This window comes from Ascaphus truei, chromosome 7 (assembly GCF_040206685.1).
Source record: "Ascaphus truei isolate aAscTru1 chromosome 7, aAscTru1.hap1, whole genome shotgun sequence".
NCBI classification, from domain to species: Eukaryota; Metazoa; Chordata; class Amphibia; order Anura; family Ascaphidae; genus Ascaphus; species Ascaphus truei.
Window position 1 is genome coordinate 8,495,805 of NC_134489.1, and position 21,850 is coordinate 8,517,654.

The following is a 21,850-nucleotide window of genomic DNA, read 5'->3' on the forward strand; positions in this document are numbered from 1 at the left end:
CACTGTCATCACTATCCCACCCACCCAGTCACTATCATCCACCCACCCAGTCACTGTCATCCACCCACCCACCCAGTCACTATCATCCACACACCCAACCAGTCACTATCATCCACCCACCCAACCCGTCACTATCATCCACCCACCCACCCAGTCACTGTCATCCACCCACCCACCCAGTCACTATCATCCACCCACCCAGTCACTGTCATCCACCCACCCACCCAGTCACTATCATCCACCCACCCAGTCACTATCATCCACACACCCAACCCGTCACTATCATCCACCCACCCACCCACCCAGTCACTGTCATTCACCCACCCACCCAGTCACTGTCGTCATTCACCCACCCACCCAGTCACTGTCTCCCAGTCACCAAGTCCCTGTCACCCACCGTCATTCACCCACCCACAGTCAACATTGACCCACCAACCGTCATTCACTCACTCACCGTCATTCACCCAACTGTCATTCTACTGTCATTCATCCACCCACCCAGACAGGCAGTCACATGTCTTTTGTTGAAAATATAAAAATAAATAGGTTGCATTGTAATGTTTTTTTCTGTATCACAATAAGAAAACAGTCAAGTAAAAGTTGCGCTAAAAGATATATTTTCCCATGGTAGGTGCGCTATGGGTTCGGGGGGGCCCCGCTCCTTTCATTTGTCCCGGGCCCCATGATTTCTGTTGGCGGCCCTGACCACAAGGCAAGGTAAGAGGGGGGATTGAGTGTGAGAAGGGGGAATCGAGCAAGAGGTAGGGTGAATCGAGTGATTGAGCGGGGGGGGGGGGGTGAGAGTTAGAAAGGAAGTAGAGTTAGATAGGAGGGGGGAAGAGAGAGGAGGGGAGATTTGGAGAGATGGGGGGGGGGGGGGGGGGGGGAAGAGTAAGAGTCAGAGAGAAGGGGGTGAGAGAGTTAGAGAGAAGGGGGCGAGGAAGAGAGTTAAAGAGGAGGGGGGTGAGTAAGAGAGAGAAGGATGGGGGAGTAAGACAGGGGGGAAGATATTGACAGAGGGCGGCTTGTACAAAACTTGCGCCACTGAGAATGACGTACTGTATTCATTTTATTTAATACACAACATATTTATAACACGCAAAGATATATAACCGTATCTTTTTTCTTTTTCCATCACAGCGTGACCATAGGGAGAGAGAGGGCGAGCTGCAGCTATATATACTTCTTGGCCATTTATTTTTATAGGGTATGTTACATTTTATCCTATTCTATGTGTTTAATTATTTCCTTTCACGAAGTGTGAATCAGCTGAGAAAATTTGAAGAGAAACGTTTGAATTGTTTTGTTTGTTTTTTTTGTTACAGAGGAATTGCATTTTTTTTGGTTTTACATTAAAAAAAAAAAAAGTTTTACTTTCGAGTTTTCTTTGGAAAATCACTTGCAAAACTAGAATAAAACATAAAAATTGATCATCTACAAAGCTGTGCAAATACGGCAGTGTTGGCCGTAACATAAATTCACAGTTATGTTGTTATTTAGCAACAGCCAAAATCACTAAATTCCTCCCCGTTAAAAAATAAAATTAAAAAGGAATGAGGATTGAGTATAAGCAGAGTAAAGAAACCACAATGTGCAAAGCAGCAAAAGGAAGAGGGCTGACAAAATGGAAGCCTCACAAGAGTAAAAAAAACTCTGCCCTTAATGAAGAGCCCTCAGCACCATGCTAGGGGTGGAATGAAGAGGGGCGTGGGGGTGATAGCCTAAGGGGAATCTGACATGTACTTACACCCTTTAGTGCCAGTGAGTTCAGCAGCACATTGAATATCCTGGGTCCAGGGGTAGTGAGACTGATATGGTTAATATGCTTTATTATAGTGTGTATACACACACACACAGACACACGTTTATATGTGTATAAACCTATACATTTGCTCGCCCCGGGCGAGTGGATTTAACCCCCGGGCGAGTAAATATTGGCCCAAGCAGCACACGTTTGGTACTAGGTGGCGAGTAGATTTTTTTGTGTGGCGAGTAGATTTTTTGGTGATTTGTCAACGTACGTGTGTGTGTGTGTGTGTGTGTGTGTGTGTGTGTGTGTGTGTGTGTGTGTGTGTGTGTGTGTGTGTGTGTGTGTGTATATATATATATATATATATATATATATATATATATACACATATACATTTTAAGTCATGATGGGTGAAAAAGGCATTTAGCCAATAAATATCTCTCGTGAGCACATTCACACGTCTTAGGCCCCGCTATAACTGACCGCGCTCATGCTTGAAAGTGGTGATGTCACCAGCTCTTCAAGCATGAGCACCGGGTGTCCCTGCTATTTCGGAAGCTCGTTGCGGCCAGGTTGAGCGCGCTTGAAAGTTATTTTTTTTGTTTACCCAAGCGCGGATGAGCGTGCGTGCCCGCACGCACAGCAGCCAAAGACAGGTCTGCAACCCTGCCTTTCACCATTATCACCTCGTATACAGTGCTGCCACTGCAGCAAGGGATTCTGGGAAATTACATGCAAATGAGCACACGTGTCAGCTTTTGCCTGAAATCCATTTTTACATGGAACACTTAGAAGCAAATGCTCTGTTGTTCACACAGCTTTTAAGCACAGCATGGGATTAGGTGCAAAGCCAGTCAAACCACTCACAGACATCTGTTTCGACCTTGTGGGTCTCAGTGTGAGGTTGGTTGTACTGGCTTTGCAATTTTCAAGGCTGGGTAGGCTTACCATACACATTTAACAGCAGAGCATTTGCTTATAAGGGTTCCATGTAAAAATGGATTTCAGGCAAAAGGCAACACATTGTGTGCTCATTTGCATGTCATTTCCCAGAATCCCTTGCTGCAGTGGGAGCACTGTATGTTAGGTGATAATGGTGATAATGGTGAAAGGCAGGGTTGCCGACCTGCCTAAGACATGTGAATGTGCTCACAAGTGATTTTCTTTATATATAGATATATATATATTGCATTTACAGGTCTTCTTCAGAAAGCAGTGATTTTATTGAAGATACAGGATCGACGTTTCAGTTCTTACATGGACCTTTATCACCTTGATGAGGACCGAAAAATATCGATCGTGTATCTTCAATAAAATCCCTGTTTGCTGCAGACGACCTGTATATATATATATATATATATATATATATATATATATATATATATTTTACATTATGAGCCTGAAGCGCCCAGGCAATTATTCAACGGAAGCGTGAGTTGCCCTTTTGATTTTCTACACATATGCAAACATGTATGTCTGTGAGCGTGTGTGTGTCAGCAAAGGGATGGACGGATTTGTTACGGATGTGGCTGTTAAGTAAAGGGCAAAGGAAGCGGACTCACTGAAAGTGTGTGCCCAACAAGGGATGGTCGTGGGGGGTGACAAATATTAGTTCCATCTTTAAGGTGCATTAAGAGCCGTATCAGGAGAGATGCCGTCACACCGGGCTTCTAAACACAATGCAGAGGGACCGACGGGAGCTCCTGCAGCCGAGACAAGCGCAATAAGTCGATTAGGGGTGAGGGCGGCCAGGTCCTCAGGGGGCGAGCTGGGAGGCGAGTGCTTCTCCGGGTGGACACGGCTGTTGCAAACACATCACTGAGCAGAGAAGGAAAAAACAACAACAAATATGAAGGTAGAAAATGTTCAGACAGTCGGGGCAAAATGCTATCCCCGTCACTGGCAGAGGGGCTGGAATTTCATACATTGCATTATAACGTGTGTCATATTCTACCCGACGACTCCTACTGTTCCCTGTAACAACTACAACTATCAGTGTACATGCCCGCTGCCTATAACTTCTCCTATTGCTCCTAGGAACCGCGCCCAATACCGCCTCCTATTTCTCCACTGAGGTTTAGCAAAGCTCTGTACAGGCGAGGTTAGAAAGCTCTGTACACGCGAGGTTAGCAAAGCTCTGTCCACGCGAGGTTAGCAGAGCTCTGTACACGCGAGGTTAGCAGAGCTCTGTACACGCGAGGTTAGCAGAGCTCTGTACACGCGAGGTTAGCAGAGCTCTGTACACGCGAGGTTAGCAGAGCTCTGTACACGCGAGGTTAGCAAAGCTCTGTCCACGCGAGGTTAGCAAAGCTCTGTCCACGCGAGGTTAGCAAAGCTCTGTACACGCGAGGTTAGCAAAGCTCTGTCCACGCGAGGTTAGCAAAGCGCTGTACACGCGAGGTTAGCCAAGCTCTGTACACGCGAGGTTAGCAAAGCTCTGTACACGCGAGGTTAGCAAAGCTCTGTACACGCGAGGTTAGCAGAGCTCTGTACACGCGAGGTTAGCAGAGCTCTGTACACGCGAGGTTAGCAAAGCTCTGTACACGCGAGGTTAGCAAAGCTCTGTACACGCGAGGTTAGAAAGCTCTGTACACGCGAGGTTAGAAAGCTCTGTACACGCGAGGTTAGCAAAGCTCTGTACACGCGAGGTTAGAAAGCTCTGTCCACGCGAGGTTAGCAAAGCTCTGTACACGCGAGGTTAGCAAAGCTCTGTACACGCGAGGTTAGCAGAGCTCTGTACACGCGAGGTTAGCAGAGCTCTGTACACGCGAGGTTAGCAGAGCTCTGTACACGCGAGGTTAGCAGAGCTCTGTACACGCGAGGTTAGCAGAGCTCTGTACACGCGAGGTTAGCAGAGCTCTGTACACGCGAGGTTAGCAGAGCTCTGTACACGCGAGGTTAGCAGAGCTCTGTACACGCGAGGTTAGCAGAGCTCTGTACACGCGAGGTTAGCAGAGCTCTGTACACGCGAGGTTAGAAAGCTCTGTACACGCGAGGTTAGCAGAGCTCTGTACACGCGAGGTTAGCAGAGCTCTGTACACGCGAGGTTAGCAGAGCTCTGTACACGCGAGGTTAGCAAAGCTCTGTCCACGCGAGGTTAGCAAAGCTCTGTCCACGCGAGGTTAGCAAAGCTCTGTACACGCGAGGTTAGCAAAGCTCTGTCCACGCGAGGTTAGCAAAGCGCTGTACACGCGAGGTTAGCCAAGCTCTGTACACGCGAGGTTAGCAAAGCTCTGTACACGCGAGGTTAGCAAAGCTCTGTACACGCGAGGTTAGCAGAGCTCTGTACACGCGAGGTTAGCAGAGCTCTGTACACGCGAGGTTAGCAAAGCTCTGTACACGCGAGGTTAGCAAAGCTCTGTACACGCGAGGTTAGAAAGCTCTGTACACGCGAGGTTAGAAAGCTCTGTACACGCGAGGTTAGCAAAGCTCTGTACACGCGAGGTTAGAAAGCTCTGTCCACGCGAGGTTAGCAAAGCTCTGTACACGCGAGGTTAGCAAAGCTCTGTACACGCGAGGTTAGCAGAGCTCTGTACACGCGAGGTTAGCAGAGCTCTGTACACGCGAGGTTAGCAGAGCTCTGTACACGCGAGGTTAGCAGAGCTCTGTACACGCGAGGTTAGCAGAGCTCTGTACACGCGAGGTTAGCAGAGCTCTGTACACGCGAGGTTAGCAGAGCTCTGTACACGCGAGGTTAGCAGAGCTCTGTACACGCGAGGTTAGCAGAGCTCTGTACACGCGAGGTTAGAAAGCTCTGTACACGCGAGGTTAGCAGAGCTCTGTACACGCGAGGTTAGCAGAGCTCTGTACACGCGAGGTTAGCAAAGCTCTGTACACGCGAGGTTAGCAGAGCTCTGTACACGCGAGGTTAGCAGAGCTCTGTACACGCGAGGTTAGCAGAGCTCTGTACACGCGAGGTTAGCAGAGCTCTGTACACGCGAGGTTAGCAGAGCTCTGTACACGCGAGGTTAGCAGAGCTCTGTACACGTGAGGTTAGCAGAGCTCTGTACACGCGAGGTTAGCAGAGCTCTGTACACGCGAGGTTAGAAAGCTCTGTACACGCGAGGTTAGAAAGCTCTGTACACGCGAGGTTAGAAAGCTCTGTACACGCGAGGTTAGCAAAGCTCTGTACACGCGAGGTTAGCAAAGCTCTGTACACGCGAGGTTAGCAAAGCTCTGTACACTTTACTTTAATCTATGAAGAACTCTTGTTAATGAATAAAAATTTATCGCAGTCAAATCTACGCTTCCCCAGGATCAATATGTTACTAAAACGTTGCCCCACATCTAATTTGTCGCCAGGGACCTTCGAGGAAGATGTAAAGTTTAGAAAACCAGCGGTTTGCCGTCCCACCGAGGTGCGGGATGCGGCCTTAACGTGGCACACGGCCCCAGCCCTGGCTCACTTACCGGTCTGGATTCTGCCGTTAACAGCTACACGGCTGCCGGGTCTGTGGCCGCGTCCCATGCGGGTGTTTTGTGTGGCGCAGCGAGGCATCTCCGTACTGGATCCCGGAGCCCATCCTTTCCGGGTCAAGTTCACCTAAAGAAGTGGCGGAGAACCGGATTTTGTTAAAACGTGTCAGTCCTGCAGACTCCAGCGAAGCAGATCTATTCCCGACGCCCCCACACCCAGCACCAGGAAATGCCCCCACACCCCACACCCCACACCCAGCACCAGGAAATGCCCCCACACCCCACACCCCACACCCAGCACCAGGAAATGCCCCCACACCCCACACCCAGCACCAGGAAATGCCCCCACACCCCACACCCAGCACCAGGAAATGCCCCCACACCCCACACCCCACACCCAGCACCAGGAAATGCCCCCACACCCCACACCCCACACCCAGCACCAGGAAATGCCCCCACACCCCACACCCAGCACCAGGAAATGCCCCCACACCCCACACCCAGCACCAGCCTCCTGGTCACAACTTGTATGTTTGCTTTTCTTCTTCCGTCTTGTACCAGGAAATGCTCCTCTGTCATTCTGCTCTAACCTGAAATCCCTGGGTGTATAGTCCAGAAACAATGGCTGCAGCTCATGTGCGATTCCTCTCCTTTCCTACTACTTGCACATTGTGATGTATGCAACCTCTAGATTGTCTATCGCAGATCAAGCTGTGTAATGGTCACCCTGTTTAACCCTGTTCTTGCCGGCTGGGAAGGGTCAGCTATGGACACGCTGTGGGTACATTAGGGTCTATACACCTACTTGTGCTCAGGGCCGCCGACAGGATGGGGGAGAGCGGTGACAAGATGCAGCCGGGCCCGGCTCTCGCCCAGGTACGGGCCTCCCTCACTGGCTGTCCCGCGCCGGGCATCTCATACTGGTGCGCGCCGGGCCCGGCTCTCGCCCAGGTACGGGCCTCCCTCACTGGCTGTCCCGCGCCGGGCATCTCATACTGGTGCGCGCCGGGCCCGGCTCTCGCCCAGGTACGGGCCTCCCTCACTGGCTGTCCCGCGCCGGGCATCTCATACTGGTGCGCGCCGGGCCCGGCTCTCGCCCAGGTACGGGCCTCCCTCACCGGCTGTCCCGCGCCGGGCATCTCATACTGGTGCGCGCCGGGCCCGGCTCTCGCCCAGGTACGGGCCTCCCTCACTGGCTGTCCCGCGCCGGGCATCTCATACTGGCGCGCGCCGGGCCTCACTGAGGTGGGTGCGCACTGCAAGCTGGACCCAGCCCCGGCATGAGAGGGAGGCCGGGGCGGCAGAAGCTCAGCGTGGGACCGTCAGTGAGGGAGGCAAGTCTGTGTTTTATATGTATTTGGGTGGTAGTTTTTTTTTAATATGACTTTTGGGGTAGTGTGTGTATTTTGGGGGATGGGGGGGTTTATACGTATTTAGGGCGTGGGGGGGTCTGTATGTATTTGGGGGGTGGGAAGGTTTTTTGTAATTGGGGGGATTGTGTCAGGGGGAGGGAATGATTGAGAAGTTGGGTAATTGACGGAGGGGTGGGGGGGGGGGGGGAGTGAGGGGAGAGAGGGGGTGAGTGAGGAGTGAGACGGAGGGGAGAGAGAGGGTGAGTGAGGAGTGAGACGGAGGGGAGAGAAATACATGGGAAGAGGAGGAAGAGGAGGAAGAGGAGGGAAAATAGAGGGGGCTCGCAAGACCGCCTACACGGGTGGGTAGAGGGGGTGCCACCGGTCGTGGCGCTAGTCCTGGGCCCGGGAAATCTGCCTGCGGCCCGGCTTGTGCTAAAGGTACCGCCTACAGATGCCAAGTTACGATGCTGGGGGTTGGGCCGCCGACAGGGGGGGGGGGGCACCAGGACAGCTGTCCCGGCCACGGCGGCTGTGGGAGGCCTGGCCGGCGCTGGAAGTTTGTGCCCAGCCAGAGGTTGGGATCAGCATCTGGCTGCCAGGCTGGAGCAAGCCTCTTTCACTGAAGCCACACCCCACACGCCAGAAGTTGGGCATTCGTACGCAGGAACGGTCCCCCCCCGTCCCCCCCAAGGTAATTGGGTGTATTGGGGAGGGGTTATTGAGTATTTGTGGGGTTGTGAGGCAGGGGGGGGGGGTAAGGGAGAAGACAGAGGTGGACAGGGGGGAGAGAGTTGGCGGAGTAAGGGGTAGAGAGAGAGTTGGCATTGTAAGGGGAGAGAAAGAGAGAGTTGGGGGTGTAAGGGGATAGAGAGAGTTTGGGGTGTAAGGAGAGAGTGAGAAAGGGTTGAGGTTGTGAGTGAGTTGGGGGTGTAATGGGGGGGAGAAAGTTGGGGGTCTAAGGGGGAGAGAGAGAGAACTGGGGTGTTATGAGGGGGAAGAGTAAGAGATGGGAGTGTAAGGGGGGAGAGAGTTGGTGGTCTAAAGGGGGGAGAAAGAGTTGGAGGTGTAAGGGGGAAAGAGAGAACTGGGGGTGTAAGGGGGAGAGTGAGAGAGTAGGGGGTGTAAGGGGGGAGAGTGAGAGAGTTGGGGATGTAAGGGGGAAGAGAGAGTTGAGGCTGTAAGGGTGGAGAATTGCGGGTGTAAGGGGAGGAGAGAGAGCTGGGGGCGCAAGGGGGGGGGGGAGAGAGCTGGGGGCGCAAGGGGGGAGAGAGAGAGCTGGGGGCGCAAGGGGGGAGAGAGAGAGCTGGGGGCGCAAGGGGGGAGAGAGAGAGCTGGGGGCGCAAGGGGGGAGAGAGAGAGCTGGGGGCGCAAGGGGGGAGAGAGAGAGCTGGGGGCGCAAGGGGGGAGAGAGAGAGCTGGGGGCGTAAGGGGGGAGAGAGAGCTGGGGGCGTAAGGGGGGAGAGAGAGCTGGGGGCGTAAGGGGGGAGAGAGCTGGGGGCGTAAGGGGGGAGAGAGAGCTGGGGGCGTAAGGGGGAGAGAGAGCTGGGGCGTAAGGGGGGAGAGAGAGCTGGGGGCGTAAGGGGGGAGAGAGAGCTGGGGGCGTATGGGGGGAGAGAGAGCTGGGGGTGTAAGGGGCAGAGAGAGCTGGGGGTGTAAGGGGCAGAGAGAGCTGGGGGCGTAAGGGGCAGAGAGAGAGAGTTGGGGCTGTAAGGTTCCCACCTTGGGAGTGAAGGTGAGAGCAGGGTTAGTAAGGGGGCAGAGAGTTGGGGGTGTAAGGGGGTGAGAGAGTTGGGGGTGTAAGGGGGTGAGAGAGTTGGGTATGTAAAGGGCAGAGAGTTGGGGGTGTAAAGGGCAGAGAGTTGGGGGTGTAAAGGGCAGAGAGTTGGGGGTGTAAAGGGCAGAGAGTTGGGGGTGTAAAGGGCAGAGAGTTGGGGGTGTAAAGGGCAGAGAGTTGGGGGTGTAAAGGGCAGAGAGTTGGGGGTGTAAGGGGCAGAGAGAGTTGGGTATGTAAGGGGCAGAGAGTTGGGGGTGTAAAGGGCAGAGAGTTGGGGGTGTAAAGGGCAGAGAGTTGGGGGTGTAAGGGGGTGAGAGAGTTGGGGGTGTAAAGGGCAGAGAGTTGGGGGTGTAAGGGGCAGAGAGTTGGGGGTGTAAGGGGCAGAGAGTTGGGGGTGTAAAGGGCAGAGAGTTGGGGGTGTAAGGGGCAGAGAGTTGGGGGTGTAAAGGGCAGAAAGTTGGGGTGTAAAGGGCAGAGAGTTGGGGGTGTAAAGGGCAGAGAGTTGGGGGTGTAAGGGGCAGAGAGTTGGGGGTGTAAAGGGCAGAGAGTTGGGGGTGTAAAGGGCAGAGAGTTGGGGGTGTAAGGGGCAGAGAGTTGGGGGTGTAAGGGGCAGAGAGTTGGGGGTGTAAGGGGCAGAGAGTTGGGGGTGTAAAGGGCAGAGAGTTGGGGGTGTAAGGGGCAGAGAGTTGGGGGTGTAAGGGGCAGAGAGTTGGGGGTGTAAAGGGCAGAGAGTTGGGGGTGTAAGGGGGTGAGAGAGTTGGGGGTGTAAAGGGCAGAGAGTTGGGGGTGTAAAGGGCAGAGAGTTGGGGGTGTAAGGGGCAGAGAGTTGGGGGTGTAAGGGGGTGAGAGAGTTGGGGGTGTAAGGGGCAGAGAGTTGGGGGTGTAAGGGGCAGAGAGTTGGGGGTGTAAGGGGCAGAGAGTTGGGGGTGTAAGGGGCAGAGAGTTGGGGGTGTAAGGGGCAGAGAGTTGGGGGTGTAAGGGGCAGAGAGTTGGGGGTGTAAGGGGCAGAGAGTTGGGGGTGTAAGGGGGTGAGAGAGTTGGGGGTGTAAAGGGCAGAGAGTTGGGGGTGTAAAGGGCAGAGAGTTGGGGGTGTAAAGGGCAGAGAGTTGGGGGTGTAAAGGGCAGAGAGTTGGGGGTGTAAGGGGCAGAGAGTTGGGGGTGTAAGGGGCAGAGAGTTGGGGGTGTAAGGGGCAGAGAGTTGGGGGTGTAAGGGGCAGAGAGTTGGGGGTGTAAGGGGCAGAGAGTTGGGGGTGTAAGGGGCAGAGAGTTGGGGGTGTAAGGGGCAGAGAGTTGGGGGTGTAAGGGGGTGAGAGAGTTGGGGGTGTAAGGGGCAGAGAGTTGGGGGTGTAAGGGGCAGAGAGTTGGGGGTGTAAAGGGCAGAGAGTTGGGGGTGTAAAGGGCAGAGAGTTGGGGGTGTAAAGGGCAGAGAGTTGGGGGTGTAAGGGGCAGAGAGTTGGGGGTGTAAAGGGCAGAGAGTTGGGGGTGTAAAGGGCAGAGAGTTGGGGTGTAAAGGGCAGAGAGTAGGGGGTGTAAGGGGCAGAGAGTAGGGGGTGTAAGGGGCAGAGAGTTGGGGGTGTAAAGGGCAGAGAGTTGGGGGTGTAAGGGGGTGAGAGAGTTGGGGGTGTAAAGGGCAGAGAGTTGGGGGTGTAAGGGGCAGAGAGTAGGGGGTGTAAGGGGCAGAGAGTTGGGGGTGTAAGGGGCAGAGTGTTGGGGGTGTAAGGGGCAGAGAGTTGGGGGTGTAAGGGGGTGAGAGAGTTGGGGGTGTAAAGGGCAGAGAGTTGGGGGTGTAAGGGGCAGAGAGTTGGGGGTGTAAGGGGCAGAGAGTTGGGGGTGTAAGGGGCAGAGAGTTGGGGGTGTAAGGGGCAGAGAGTTGGGGGTGTAAAGGGCAGAAAGTTGGGGGTGTAAGGGGCAGAGAGTTGGGGGTGTAAAGGGCAGAAAGTTGGGGGTGTAAGGGGCAGAGAGTTGGGGGTGTAAAGGGCAGAGAGTTGGGGGTGTAAGGGGCAGAGAGTTGGGGGTGTAAAGGGCAGAAAGTTGGGGGTGTAAGGGGCAGAGAGTTGGGGGTGTAAAGGGCAGAGAGTTGGGGGTGTAAAGGGCAGAGAGTTGGGGGTGTAAGGGGCAGAGAGTTGGGGGTGTAAGGGGCAGAGAGTTGGGGGTTTAAGGGGCAGAGAGTTGGGGGTGTAAGGGGCAGAGAGTTGGGGGTGTAAGGGGCAGAGAGTTGGGGGTGTAAGGGGCAGAGAGTTGGGGGTGTAAAGGGCAGAAAGTTGGGGATGTAAGGGGCAGAGAGTTGGGGGTGTAAAGGGCAGAGAGTTGGGGGTGTAAAGGGCAGAGAGTTGGGGGTGTAAAGGGCAGAGAGTTGGGGGTGTAAGGGGCAGAGAGTTGGGGTGTAAAGGGCAGAGAGTTGGGGGTGTAAAGGGCAGAGAGTTGGGGGTGTAAAGGGCAGAGAGTTGGGGGTGTAAAGGGCAGAGAGTTGGGGGTGTAAGGGGCAGAGAGTTGGGGGTGTAAGGGGCAGAGAGTTGGGGGTGTAAGGGGCAGAGAGTTGGGGGTGTAAGGGGCAGAGAGTTGGGGGTGTAAAGGGCAGAAAGTTGGGGGTGTAAGGGGCAGAGAGTTGGGGGTGTAAAGGGCAGAGAGTTGGGGGTGTAAGGGGCAGAGAGTTGGGGGTGTAAGGGGCAGAGAGTTGGGGGTGTAAAGGGCAGAGAGTTGGGGGTGTAAGGGGGTGAGAGAGTTGGGGGTGTAAAGGGCAGAGAGTTGGGGGTGTAAAGGGCAGAGAGTTGGGGGTGTAAAGGGCAGAGAGTTGGGGGTGTAAAGGGCAGAGAGTTGGGGGTGTAAAGGGCAGAGAGTTGGGGGTGTAAAGGGCAGAGAGTTGGGGGTGTAAAGGGCAGAGAGTTGGGGGTGTAAGGGGCAGAGAGTTGGGGGTGTAAGGGGCAGAGAGTTGGGGGTGTAAGGGGCAGAGAGTTGGGGGTGTAAGGGGCAGAGAGTTGGGGGTGTAAGGGGCAGAGAGTTGGGGGTGTAAGGGGCAGAGAGTTGGGGGTGTAAGGGGCAGAGAGTTGGGGGTGTAAAGGGCAGAGAGTTGGGGGTGTAAGGGGCAGAGAGTTGGGGGTGTAAGGGGCAGAGAGTTGGGGGTGTAAGGGGCAGAGAGTTGGGGGTGTAAGGGGGTGAGAGAGTTGGGGGTGTAAAGGGCAGAGAGTTGGGGGTGTAAAGGGCAGAGAGTTGGGGGTGTAAAGGGCAGAGAGTTGGGGGTGTAAAGGGCAGAGAGTTGGGGGTGTAAAGGGCAGAGAGTTGGGGGTGTAAAGGGCAGAGAGTTGGGGGTGTAAGGGGCAGAGAGTTGGGGGTGTAAGGGGCAGAGAGTTGGGGGTGTAAGGGGCAGAGAGTTGGGGGTGTAAAGGGCAGAGAGTTGGGGGTGTAAAGGGCAGAGAGTTGGGGGTGTAAGGGGCAGAGAGTTGGGGGTGTAAAGGGCAGAGAGTTGGGGTGTAAAGGGCAGAGAGTTGGGGGTGTAAGGGGCAGAGAGTTGGGGGTGTAAAGGGCAGAGAGTTGGGGGTGTAAGGGGGTGAGAGAGTTGGGGGTGTAAGGGGCAGAGAGTTGGGGGTGTAAAGGGCAGAGAGTTGGGGGTGTAAGGGGCAGAGAGTTGGGGGTGTAAGGGGCAGAGAGTTGGGGGTGTAAGGGGCAGAGAGTTGGGGGTGTAAGGGGGTGAGAGAGTTGGGGGTGTAAGGGGCAGAGAGTTGGGGGTGTAAGGGGCAGAGAGTTGGGGGTGTAAGGGGCAGAGAGTTGGGGGTGTAAAGGGCAGAGAGTTGGGGGTGTAAAGGGCAGAGAGTTGGGGGTGTAAAGGGCAGAGAGTTGGGGGTGTAAGGGGCAGAGAGTTGGGGGTGTAAGGGGCAGAGAGTTGGGGGTGTAAGGGGCAGAGAGTTGGGGGTGTAAGGGGCAGAGAGTTGGGGGTGTAAGGGGCAGAGAGTTGGGGGTGTAAAGGGCAGAAAGTTGGGGGTGTAAGGGGCAGAGAGTTGGGGGTGTAAAGGGCAGAGAGTTGGGGGTGTAAGGGGCAGAGAGTTGGGGGTGTAAGGGGCAGAGAGTTGGGGGTGTAAGGGGGTGAGAGAGTTGGGGGTGTAAAGGGCAGAGAGTTGGGGGTGTAAAGGGCAGAGAGTTGGGTATGTAAAGGGCAGAGAGTTGGGGGTGTAAAGGGCAGAGAGTTGGGGGTGTAAAGGGCAGAGAGTTGGGGGTGTAAGGGGCAGAGAGTTTGGGGTGTAAGGGGCAGAGAGTTGGGGGTGTAAGGGGCAGAGAGTTGGGGGTGTAAGGGGCAGAGAGTTGGGGGTGTAAAGGGCAGAAAGTTGGGGGTGTAAGGGGCAGAGAGTTGGGGGTGCAAAGGGCAGAAAGTTGGGGGTGTAAGGGGCAGAGAGTTGGGGGTGTAAGGGGCAGAGAGTTGGGGGTGTAAGGGGCAGAGAGTTGGGGTGTAAAGGGCAGAGAGTTGGGGGTGTAAAGGGCAGAGAGTTGGGGGTGTAGAGGGCAGAGAGTTGGGGGTGTAGAGGGCAGAGAGTTGGGGGTGTAAGGGGCAGAGAGTTGGGGGTGTAAGGGGCAGAGAGTTGGGGGTGTAAGGGGTGAGAGAGTTGGGGGTGTAAGGGGCAGAGAGTTGGGGGTGTAAGGGGCAGAGAGTTGGGGGTGTAAGGGGCAGAGAGTTGGGGGTGTAAGGGGCAGAGAGTTGGGGGTGTAAGGGGCAGAGAGTTGGGGGTGTAAGGGGCAGAGAGTTGGGGGTGTAAGGGGCAGAGAGTTGGGGGTGTAAGGGGCAGAGAGTTGGGGGTGTAAAGGGCAGAGAGTTGGGGGTGTAAGGGGCAGAGAGTTGGGGGTGTAAGGGGCAGAGAGTTGGGGTGTAAAGGGCAGAGAGTTGGGGGTGTAAAGGGCAGAGAGTTGGGGGTGTAAAGGGCAGAGAGTTGGGGGTGTAAAGGGCAGAGAGTTGGGGGTGTAAGGGGCAGAGAGTTGGGGGTGTAAGGGGCAGAGAGTTGGGGGTGTAAGGGGCAGAGAGTTGGGGGTGTAAGGGGCAGAGAGTTGGGGGTGTAAAGGGCAGAGAGTTGGGGGTGTAAGGGGCAGAGAGTTGGGGGTGTAAAGGGCAGAGAGTTGGGGGTGTAAGGGGCAGAGAGTTGGGGGTGTAAGGGGCAGAGAGTTGGGGGTGTAAAGGGCAGAGAGTTGGGGGTGTAAGGGGGTGAGAGAGTTGGGGGTGTAAAGGGCAGAGAGTTGGGGGTGTAAAGGGCAGAGAGTTGGGGGTGTAAAGGGCAGAGAGTTGGGGGTGTAAAGGGCAGAGAGTTGGGGGTGTAAAGGGCAGAGAGTTGGGGGTGTAAAGGGCAGAGAGTTGGGGGTGTAAAGGGCAGAGAGTTGGGGGTGTAAGGGGCAGAGAGTTGGGGGTGTAAGGGGCAGAGAGTTGGGGGTGTAAGGGGCAGAGAGTTGGGGGTGTAAGGGGCAGAGAGTTGGGGGTGTAAGGGGCAGAGAGTTGGGGGTGTAAGGGGCAGAGAGTTGGGGGTGTAAAGGGCAGAGAGTTGGGGGTGTAAGGGGCAGAGAGTTGGGGGTGTAAGGGGCAGAGAGTTGGGGGTGTAAGGGGCAGAGAGTTGGGGGTGTAAGGGGTGAGAGAGTTGGGGGTGTAAAGGGCAGAGAGTTGGGGGTGTAAAGGGCAGAGAGTTGGGGGTGTAAAGGGCAGAGAGTTGGGGGTGTAAAGGGCAGAGAGTTGGGGGTGTAAAGGGCAGAGAGTTGGGGGTGTAAAGGGCAGAGAGTTGGGGGTGTAAGGGGCAGAGAGTTGGGGGTGTAAGGGGCAGAGAGTTGGGGGTGTAAGGGGCAGAGAGTTGGGGGTGTAAGGGGCAGAGAGTTGGGGGTGTAAAGGGCAGAGAGTTGGGGGTGTAAAGGGCAGAGAGTTGGGGGTGTAAGGGGCAGAGAGTTGGGGGTGTAAAGGGCAGAGAGTTGGGGTGTAAAGGGCAGAGAGTTGGGGGTGTAAGGGGCAGAGAGTTGGGGGTGTAAAGGGCAGAGAGTTGGGGGTGTAAGGGGGTGAGAGAGTTGGGGGTGTAAGGGGCAGAGAGTTGGGGGTGTAAAGGGCAGAGAGTTGGGGGTGTAAGGGGCAGAGAGTTGGGGGTGTAAGGGGCAGAGAGTTGGGGGTGTAAGGGGCAGAGAGTTGGGGGTGTAAGGGGTGAGAGAGTTGGGGGTGTAAGGGGCAGAGAGTTGGGGGTGTAAGGGGCAGAGAGTTGGGGGTGTAAGGGGCAGAGAGTTGGGGGTGTAAAGGGCAGAGAGTTGGGGGTGTAAGGGCAGAGAGTTGGGGGTGTAAAGGGCAGAGAGTTGGGGGTGTAAGGGGCAGAGAGTTGGGGGTGTAAGGGGCAGAGAGTTGGGGGTGTAAGGGGCAGAGAGTTGGGGGTGTAAGGGGCAGAGAGTTGGGGGTGTAAGGGGCAGAGAGTTGGGGGTGTAAAGGGCAGAGAGTTGGGGGTGTAAGGGGCAGAGAGTTGGGGGTGTAAAGGGCAGAGAGTTGGGGGTGTAAGGGGCAGAGAGTTGGGGGTGTAAGGGGGTGAGAGAGTTGGGGGTGTAAGGGGCAGAGAGTTGGGGGTGTAAGGGGCAGAGAGTTGGGGGTGTAAGGGGCAGAGAGTTGGGGGTGTAAAGGGCAGAGAGTTGGGGGTGTAAGGGGGTGAGAGAGTTGGGGGTGTAAAGGGCAGAGAGTTGGGGGTGTAAAGGGCAGAGAGTTGGGGGTGTAAAGGGCAGAGAGTTGGGGGTGTAAGGGGGTGAGAGAGTTGGGGGTGTAAAGGGCAGAGAGTTGGGGGTGTAAGGGGCAGAGAGTTGGGGGTGTAAGGGGCAGAGAGTTGGGGGTGTAAGGGGCAGAGAGTTGGGGGTGTAAGGGGCAGAGAGTTGGGGGTGTAAGGGGCAGAGAGTTGGGGGTGTAAAGGGCAGAGAGTTGGGGGTGTAAAGGGCAGAGAGTTGGGGAGTGTAAGGGGCAGAGAGAGTTGGGTATGTAAAGGGCAGAGAGTTGGGGGTGTAAAGGGCAGAGAGTTGGGGGTGTAAGGGGCAGAGAGTTGGGGTGTAAAGGGCAGAGAGTTGGGGGTGTAAAGGGCAGAGAGTTGGGGGTGTAAAGGGCAGAGAGTTGGGGGTGTAAAGGGCAGAGAGTTGGGGGTGTAAGGGGCAGAGAGTTGGGGGTGTAAAGGGCAGAGAGTTGGGGGTGTAAAGGGCAGAGAGTTGGGGGTGTAAGGGGCAGAGAGTTGGGGGTGTAAGGGGCAGAGAGTTGGGGGTGTAAAGGGCAGAGAGTTGGGGGTGTAAGGGGCAGAGAGTTGGGGGTGTAAGGGGCAGAGAGTTGGGGGTGTAAGGGGCAGAGAGTTGGGGGTGTAAGGGGCAGAGAGTTGGGGGTGTAAGGGGGTGAGAGAGTTGGGGGTGTAAGGGGCAGAGAGTTGGGGGTGTAAGGGGCAGAGAGTTGGGGGTGTAAAGGGCAGAGAGTTGGGGGTGTAAAGGGCAGAGAGTTGGGGGTGTAAAGGGCAGAGAGTTGGGGGTGTAAAGGGCAGAGAGTTGGGGGTGTAAGGGGGTGAGAGAGTTGGGGGTGTAAAGGGCAGAGAGTTGGGGGTGTAAGGGGCAGAGAGTTGGGGGTGTAAGGGGCAGAGAGTTGGTGGGTGTAAAGGGCAGAGAGTTGGGGGTGTAAGGGGGTGAGAGAGTTGGGGGTGTAAAGGGCAGAGAGTTGGGGGTGTAAGGGGCAGAGAGTTGGGGGTGTAAGGGGCAGAGAGTTGGGGGTGTAAAGGGCAGAGAGTTGGGGGTGTAAGGGGCAGAGAGTTGGGGGTGTAAAGGGCAGAGAGTTGGGGTGTAAAGGGCAGAGAGTTGGGGGTGTAAGGGGCAGAGAGTTGGGGGTGTAAAGGGCAGAGAGTTGGGGGTGTAAGGGGGTGAGAGAGTTGGGGGTGTAAAGGGCAGAGAGTTGGGGGTGTAAGGGGCAGAGAGTTGGGGGTGTAAGGGGCAGAGAGTTGGGGGTGTAAGGGGCAGAGAGTTGGGGGTGTAAGGGGGTGAGAGAGTTGGGGGTGTAAAGGGCAGAGAGTTGGGGGTGTAAGGGGCAGAGAGTTGGGGGTGTAAGGGGCAGAGAGTTGGAGGTGTAAAGGGCAGAGAGTTGGGGGTGTAAAGGGCAGAGAGTTGGGGGTGTAAAGGGCAGAGAGTTGGGGGTGTAAAGGGGCAGAGAGTTGGGGGTGTAAAGGGCAGAGAGTTGGGGGTGTAAGGGGCAGAGAGTTGGGGGTGTAAGGGGCAGAGAGTTGGGGGTGTAAGGGGCAGAGAGTTGGGGGTGTAAAGGGCAGAGAGTTGGGGGTGTAAGGGGCAGAGAGTTGGGGGTGTAAAGGGCAGAGAGTTGGGGGTGTAAGGGGCAGAGAGTTGGGGGTGTAAAGGGCAGAGAGTTGGGGGTGTAAAGGGCAGAGAGTTGGGGGTGTAAAGGGCAGAGAGTTGGGGGTGTAAAGGGCAGAGAGTTGGGGGTGTAAAGGGCAGAGAGTTGGGGGTGTAAGGGGCAGAGAGTTGGGGGTGTAAGGGGCAGAGAGTTGGGGGTGTAAGGGGGTGAGAGAGTTGGGGGTGTAAGGGGCAGAGAGTTGGGGGTGTAAGGGGCAGAGAGTTGGGGGTGTAAAGGGCAGAGAGTTGGGGGTGTAAAGGGCAGAGAGTTGGGGGTGTAAAGGGCAGAGAGCTGGGGGTGTAAAGGGCAGAGAGTTGGGGGTGTAAAGGGCAGAGAGTTGGGGGTGTAAAGGGCAGAGAGTTGGGGGTGTAAGGGGCAGAGAGTTGGGGGTGTAATGGGCAGAGAGTTGGGGGTGTAAGGGGGTGAGAGAGTTGGGGGTGTAAGGGGCAGAGAGTTGGGGGTGTAAGGGGCAGAGAGTTGGGGGTGTAAGGGGCAGAGAGTTGGGGGTGTAAGGGGCAGAGAGTTGGGGGTGTAAGGGGCAGAGAGTTGGGGGTGTAAAGGGCAGAGAGTTGGGGGTGTAAGGGGGTGAGAGAGTTGGGGGTGTAAGGGGCAGAGAGTTGGGGGTGTAAAGGGCAGAGAGTTGGGGTGTAAAGGGCAGAGAGTTGGGGGTGTAAAGGGCAGAGAGTTGGGGGTGTAAGGGGCAGAGAGTTGGGGGTGTAAGGGGCAGAGAGTTGGGGGTGTAAGGGGCAGAGAGTTGGGGGTGTAAGGGCAGAGAGTTGGGGTGTAAAGGGCAGAGAGTTGGGGGTGTAAGGGGCAGAGAGTTGGGGGTGTAAGGGGCAGAGAGTTGGGGGTGTAAGGGGCAGAGAGTTGGGGGTGTAAGGGGCAGAGAGTTGGGGGTGTAAGGGGCAGAGAGTTGGGGGTGTAAAGGGCAGAGAGTTGGGGGTGTAAGGGGGTGAGAGAGTTGGGGGTGTAAAGGGCAGAGAGTTGGGGGTGTAAAGGGCAGAGAGTTGGGGGTGTAAGGGGCAGAGAGTTGGGGGTGTAAGGGGCAGAGAGTTGGGGGTGTAAAGGGCAGAGAGTTGGGGGTGTAAGGGCAGAGAGTTGGGGGTGTAAAGGGCAGAGAGTTGGGGGTGTAAAGGGCAGAGAGTTGGGGGTGTAAGGGGCAGAGAGTTGGGGGTGTAAGGGGCAGAGAGTTGGGGGTGTAAGGGGCAGAGAGTTGGGGGTGTAAGGGGCAGAGAGTTGGGGGTGTAAGGGGCAGAGAGTTGGGGGTGTAAAGGGGCAGAGAGTTGGGGGTGTAAGGGGGTGAGAGAGTTGGGGGTGTAAAGGGCAGAGAGTTGGGGGTGTAAAGGGCAGAGAGTTGGGGGTGTAAAGGGCAGAGAGTTGGGGGTGTAAAGGGCAGAGAGTTGGGGGTGTAAAGGGCAGAGAGTTGGGGGTGTAAAGGGCAGAGAGTTGGGGGTGTAAGGGGCAGAGAGTTGGGGGTGTAAGGGGCAGAGAGTTGGGGGTGTAAGGGGGTGAGAGAGTTGGGGGTGTAAGGGGCAGAGAGTTGGGGGTGTAAGGGGCAGAGAGTTGGGGGTGTAAAGGGCAGAGAGTTGGGGGTGTAAAGGGCAGAGAGTTGGGGGTGTAAAGGGCAGAGAGTTGGGGGTGTAAAGGGCAGAGAGTTGGGGGTGTAAGGGGCAGAGAGTTGGGGGTGTAAAGGGCAGAGAGTTGGGGTGTAAGGGCAGAGAGTTGGGGGTGTAAGGGGCAGAGAGTTGGGGGTGTAAGGGGCAGAGAGTTGGGGGTGTAAGGGGCAGAGAGTTGGGGGTGTAAGGGGCAGAGAGTTGGGGGTGTAAGGGGCAGAGAGTTGTGGGGTGTAAAGGGCAGAGAGTTGGGGGTGTAAGGGGTGAGAGAGTTGGGGGTGTAAAGGGCAGAGAGTTGGGGGTGTAAAGGGCAGAGAGTTGGGGGTGTAAAGGGCAGAGAGTTGGGGGTGTAAAGGGGCAGAGAGTTGGGGGTGTAAAGGGCAGAGAGTTGGGGGTGTAAAGGGCAGAGAGTTGGGGGTGTAAGGGGCAGAGAGTTGGGGGTGTAAGGGGCAGAGAGTTGGGGGTGTAAGGGGGTGAGAGAGTTGGGGGTGTAAGGGGCAGAGAGTTGGGGGTGTAAGGGGCAGAGAGTTGGGGGTGTAAAGGGCAGAGAGTTGGGGGTGTAAAGGGCAGAGAGTTGGGGGTGTAAAGGGCAGAGAGTTGGGGGTGTAAAGGGCAGAGAGTTGGGGGTGTAAGGGGCAGAGAGTTGGGGGTGTAAAGGGCAGAGAGTTGGGGGTGTAAGGGGCAGAGAGTTGGGGGTGTAAGGGGCAGAGAGTTGGGGGTGTAAGGGGCAGAGAGTTGGGGGTGTAAGGGCAGAGAGTTGGGGTGTAAGGGGGTGAGAGAGTTGGGGGTGTAAGGGCAGAGAGTTGGGGGTGTAAGGGGCAGAGAGTTGGGGGTGTAAAGGGCAGAGAGTTGGGGGTGTAAAGGGCAGAGAGTTGGGGGTGTAAAGGGGCAGAGAGTTGGGGGTGTAAAGGGCAGAGAGTTGGGGGTGTAAAGGGCAGAGAGTTGGGGGTGTAAGGGGCAGAGAGTTGGGGGTGTAAAGGGCAGAGAGTTGGGGTGTAAAGGGCAGAGAGTTGGGGGTGTAAAGGGGCAGAGAGTTGGGGGTGTAAGGGGCAGAGAGTTGGGGGTGTAAAGGGCAGAGAGTTGGGGGTGTAAGGGGCAGAGAGTAGGGGGTGTAAGGGGCAGAGAGTTGGGGGTGTAAGGGGCAGAGAGTTGGGGGTGTAAGGGGCAGAGAGTTGGGGGTGTAAGGGGCAGAGAGTTGGGGGTGTAAAGGGCAGAGAGTTGGGGGTGTAAAGGGCAGAGAGTTGGGGGTGTAAGGGGCAGAGAGTTGGGGGTGTAAGGGGCAGAGAGTTGGGGGTGTAAGGGGCAGAGAGTTGGGGTGTAAAGGGCAGAGAGTTGGGGGTGTAAGGGGCAGAGAGTTGGGGGTGTAAGGGCAGAGAGTTGGGGGTGTAAAGGGCAGAGAGTTGGGGGTGTAAGGGGCAGAGAGTTGGGGGTGCTAAAGGGCAGAGAAGTTGGGGGTGTAAGGGGGCAGAGAGTTGGGGGTGTAAGGGGCAGAGAGTTGGGGGTGTAAGGGGCAGAGAGTTGGGGGTGTAAAGGGCAGAGAGTTGGGGGTGTAAAGGGCAGAGAGTTGGGGGTGTAAAGGGCAGAGAGTTGGGGGTGTAAAGGGGCAGAGAGTTGGGGGTGTAAGGGGCAGAGAGTTGGGGGTGTAAGGGGCAGAGAGTTGGGGGTGTAAGGGGTGAGAGAGTTGGGGTGTAAGGGGCAGAGAGTTGGGGGTGTAAGGGGCAGAGAGTTGGGGGTGTAAAGGGCAGAGAGTTGGGGGTGTAAAGGGGCAGAAGAGTTGGGGGTGTAAAGGGCAGAGAGTTGGGGGTGTAAGGGCAGAGAGTTGGGGGTGTAAGGGGTGAGAGAGTTGGGGGTGTAAGGGCAGAGAGTTGGGGGTGTAAAGGGCAGAGAGTTGGGGGTGTAAGGGCAGAGAGTTGGGGGTGTAAGGGCAGAGAGTTGGGGGTGTAAGGGCAGAGAGTTGGGGTGTAAGGGGCAGAGAGTTGGGGGTGTAAGGGCAGAGAGTTGGGGGTGTAAGGGGCAGAGAGTTGGGGGTGTAAAGGGCAGAGAGTTGGGGGTGTAAAGGGGCAGAGAGTTGGGGGTGTAAGGGGTGAGAGAGTTGGGGGTGTAAAGGGGCAGAGAGTTGGGGGTGTAAAGGGCAGAGAGTTGGGGGTGTAAAGGGCAGAGAGTTGGGGGTGTAAGGGGGCAGAGAGTTGGGGGTGTAAAGGGGCAGAGAGTTGGGGGTGTAAGGGGGCAGAGAGTTGGGGGTGTAAAGGGCAGAGAGTTGGGGGTGTAAAGGGCAGAGAGTTGGGGGTGTAAGGGCAGAGAGTTGGGGGTGTAAAGGGCAGAGAGTTGGGGGTGTAAGGGGTGAGAGAGTTGGGGGTGTAAAGGGCAGAGAGTTGGGGGTGTAAAGGGCAGAGAGTTGGGGGTGTAAAGGGCAGAGAGTTGGGGGTGTAAAGGGCAGAGAGTTGGGGGTGTAAAGGGGCAGAGAGTTGGGGGTGTAAAGGGCAGAGAGTTGGGGGTGTAAAGGGGCAGAGAGTTGGGGGTGTAAAGGGCAGAGAGTTGGGGGTGTAAAGGGGCAGAGAGGTTGGGGGTGTAAAGGGCAGAGAGTTGGGGGTA

General features: G+C 56.2%; 1 protein-coding gene across 1 annotated transcript in view; it reads right to left on the bottom strand.

Moving 5' to 3' along the window:
- Positions 1-1,051: 1,051 nt before the first annotated feature.
- Positions 1,052-21,850, bottom strand: part of RAB4B (RAB4B, member RAS oncogene family) — a 52,545-nt gene continuing 31,746 nt past the window's right edge. The window contains exons 7-8 of the mRNA XM_075606948.1: positions 6,161-6,293; positions 1,052-3,568 (exon numbers count right to left, since the gene is read on the bottom strand). Coding sequence (XP_075463063.1) covers positions 6,178-6,293 — 116 coding nt within the window. The 3' untranslated portion in view covers positions 1,052-3,568; positions 6,161-6,177. The remainder of the gene's footprint in view (positions 3,569-6,160; positions 6,294-21,850) is intronic.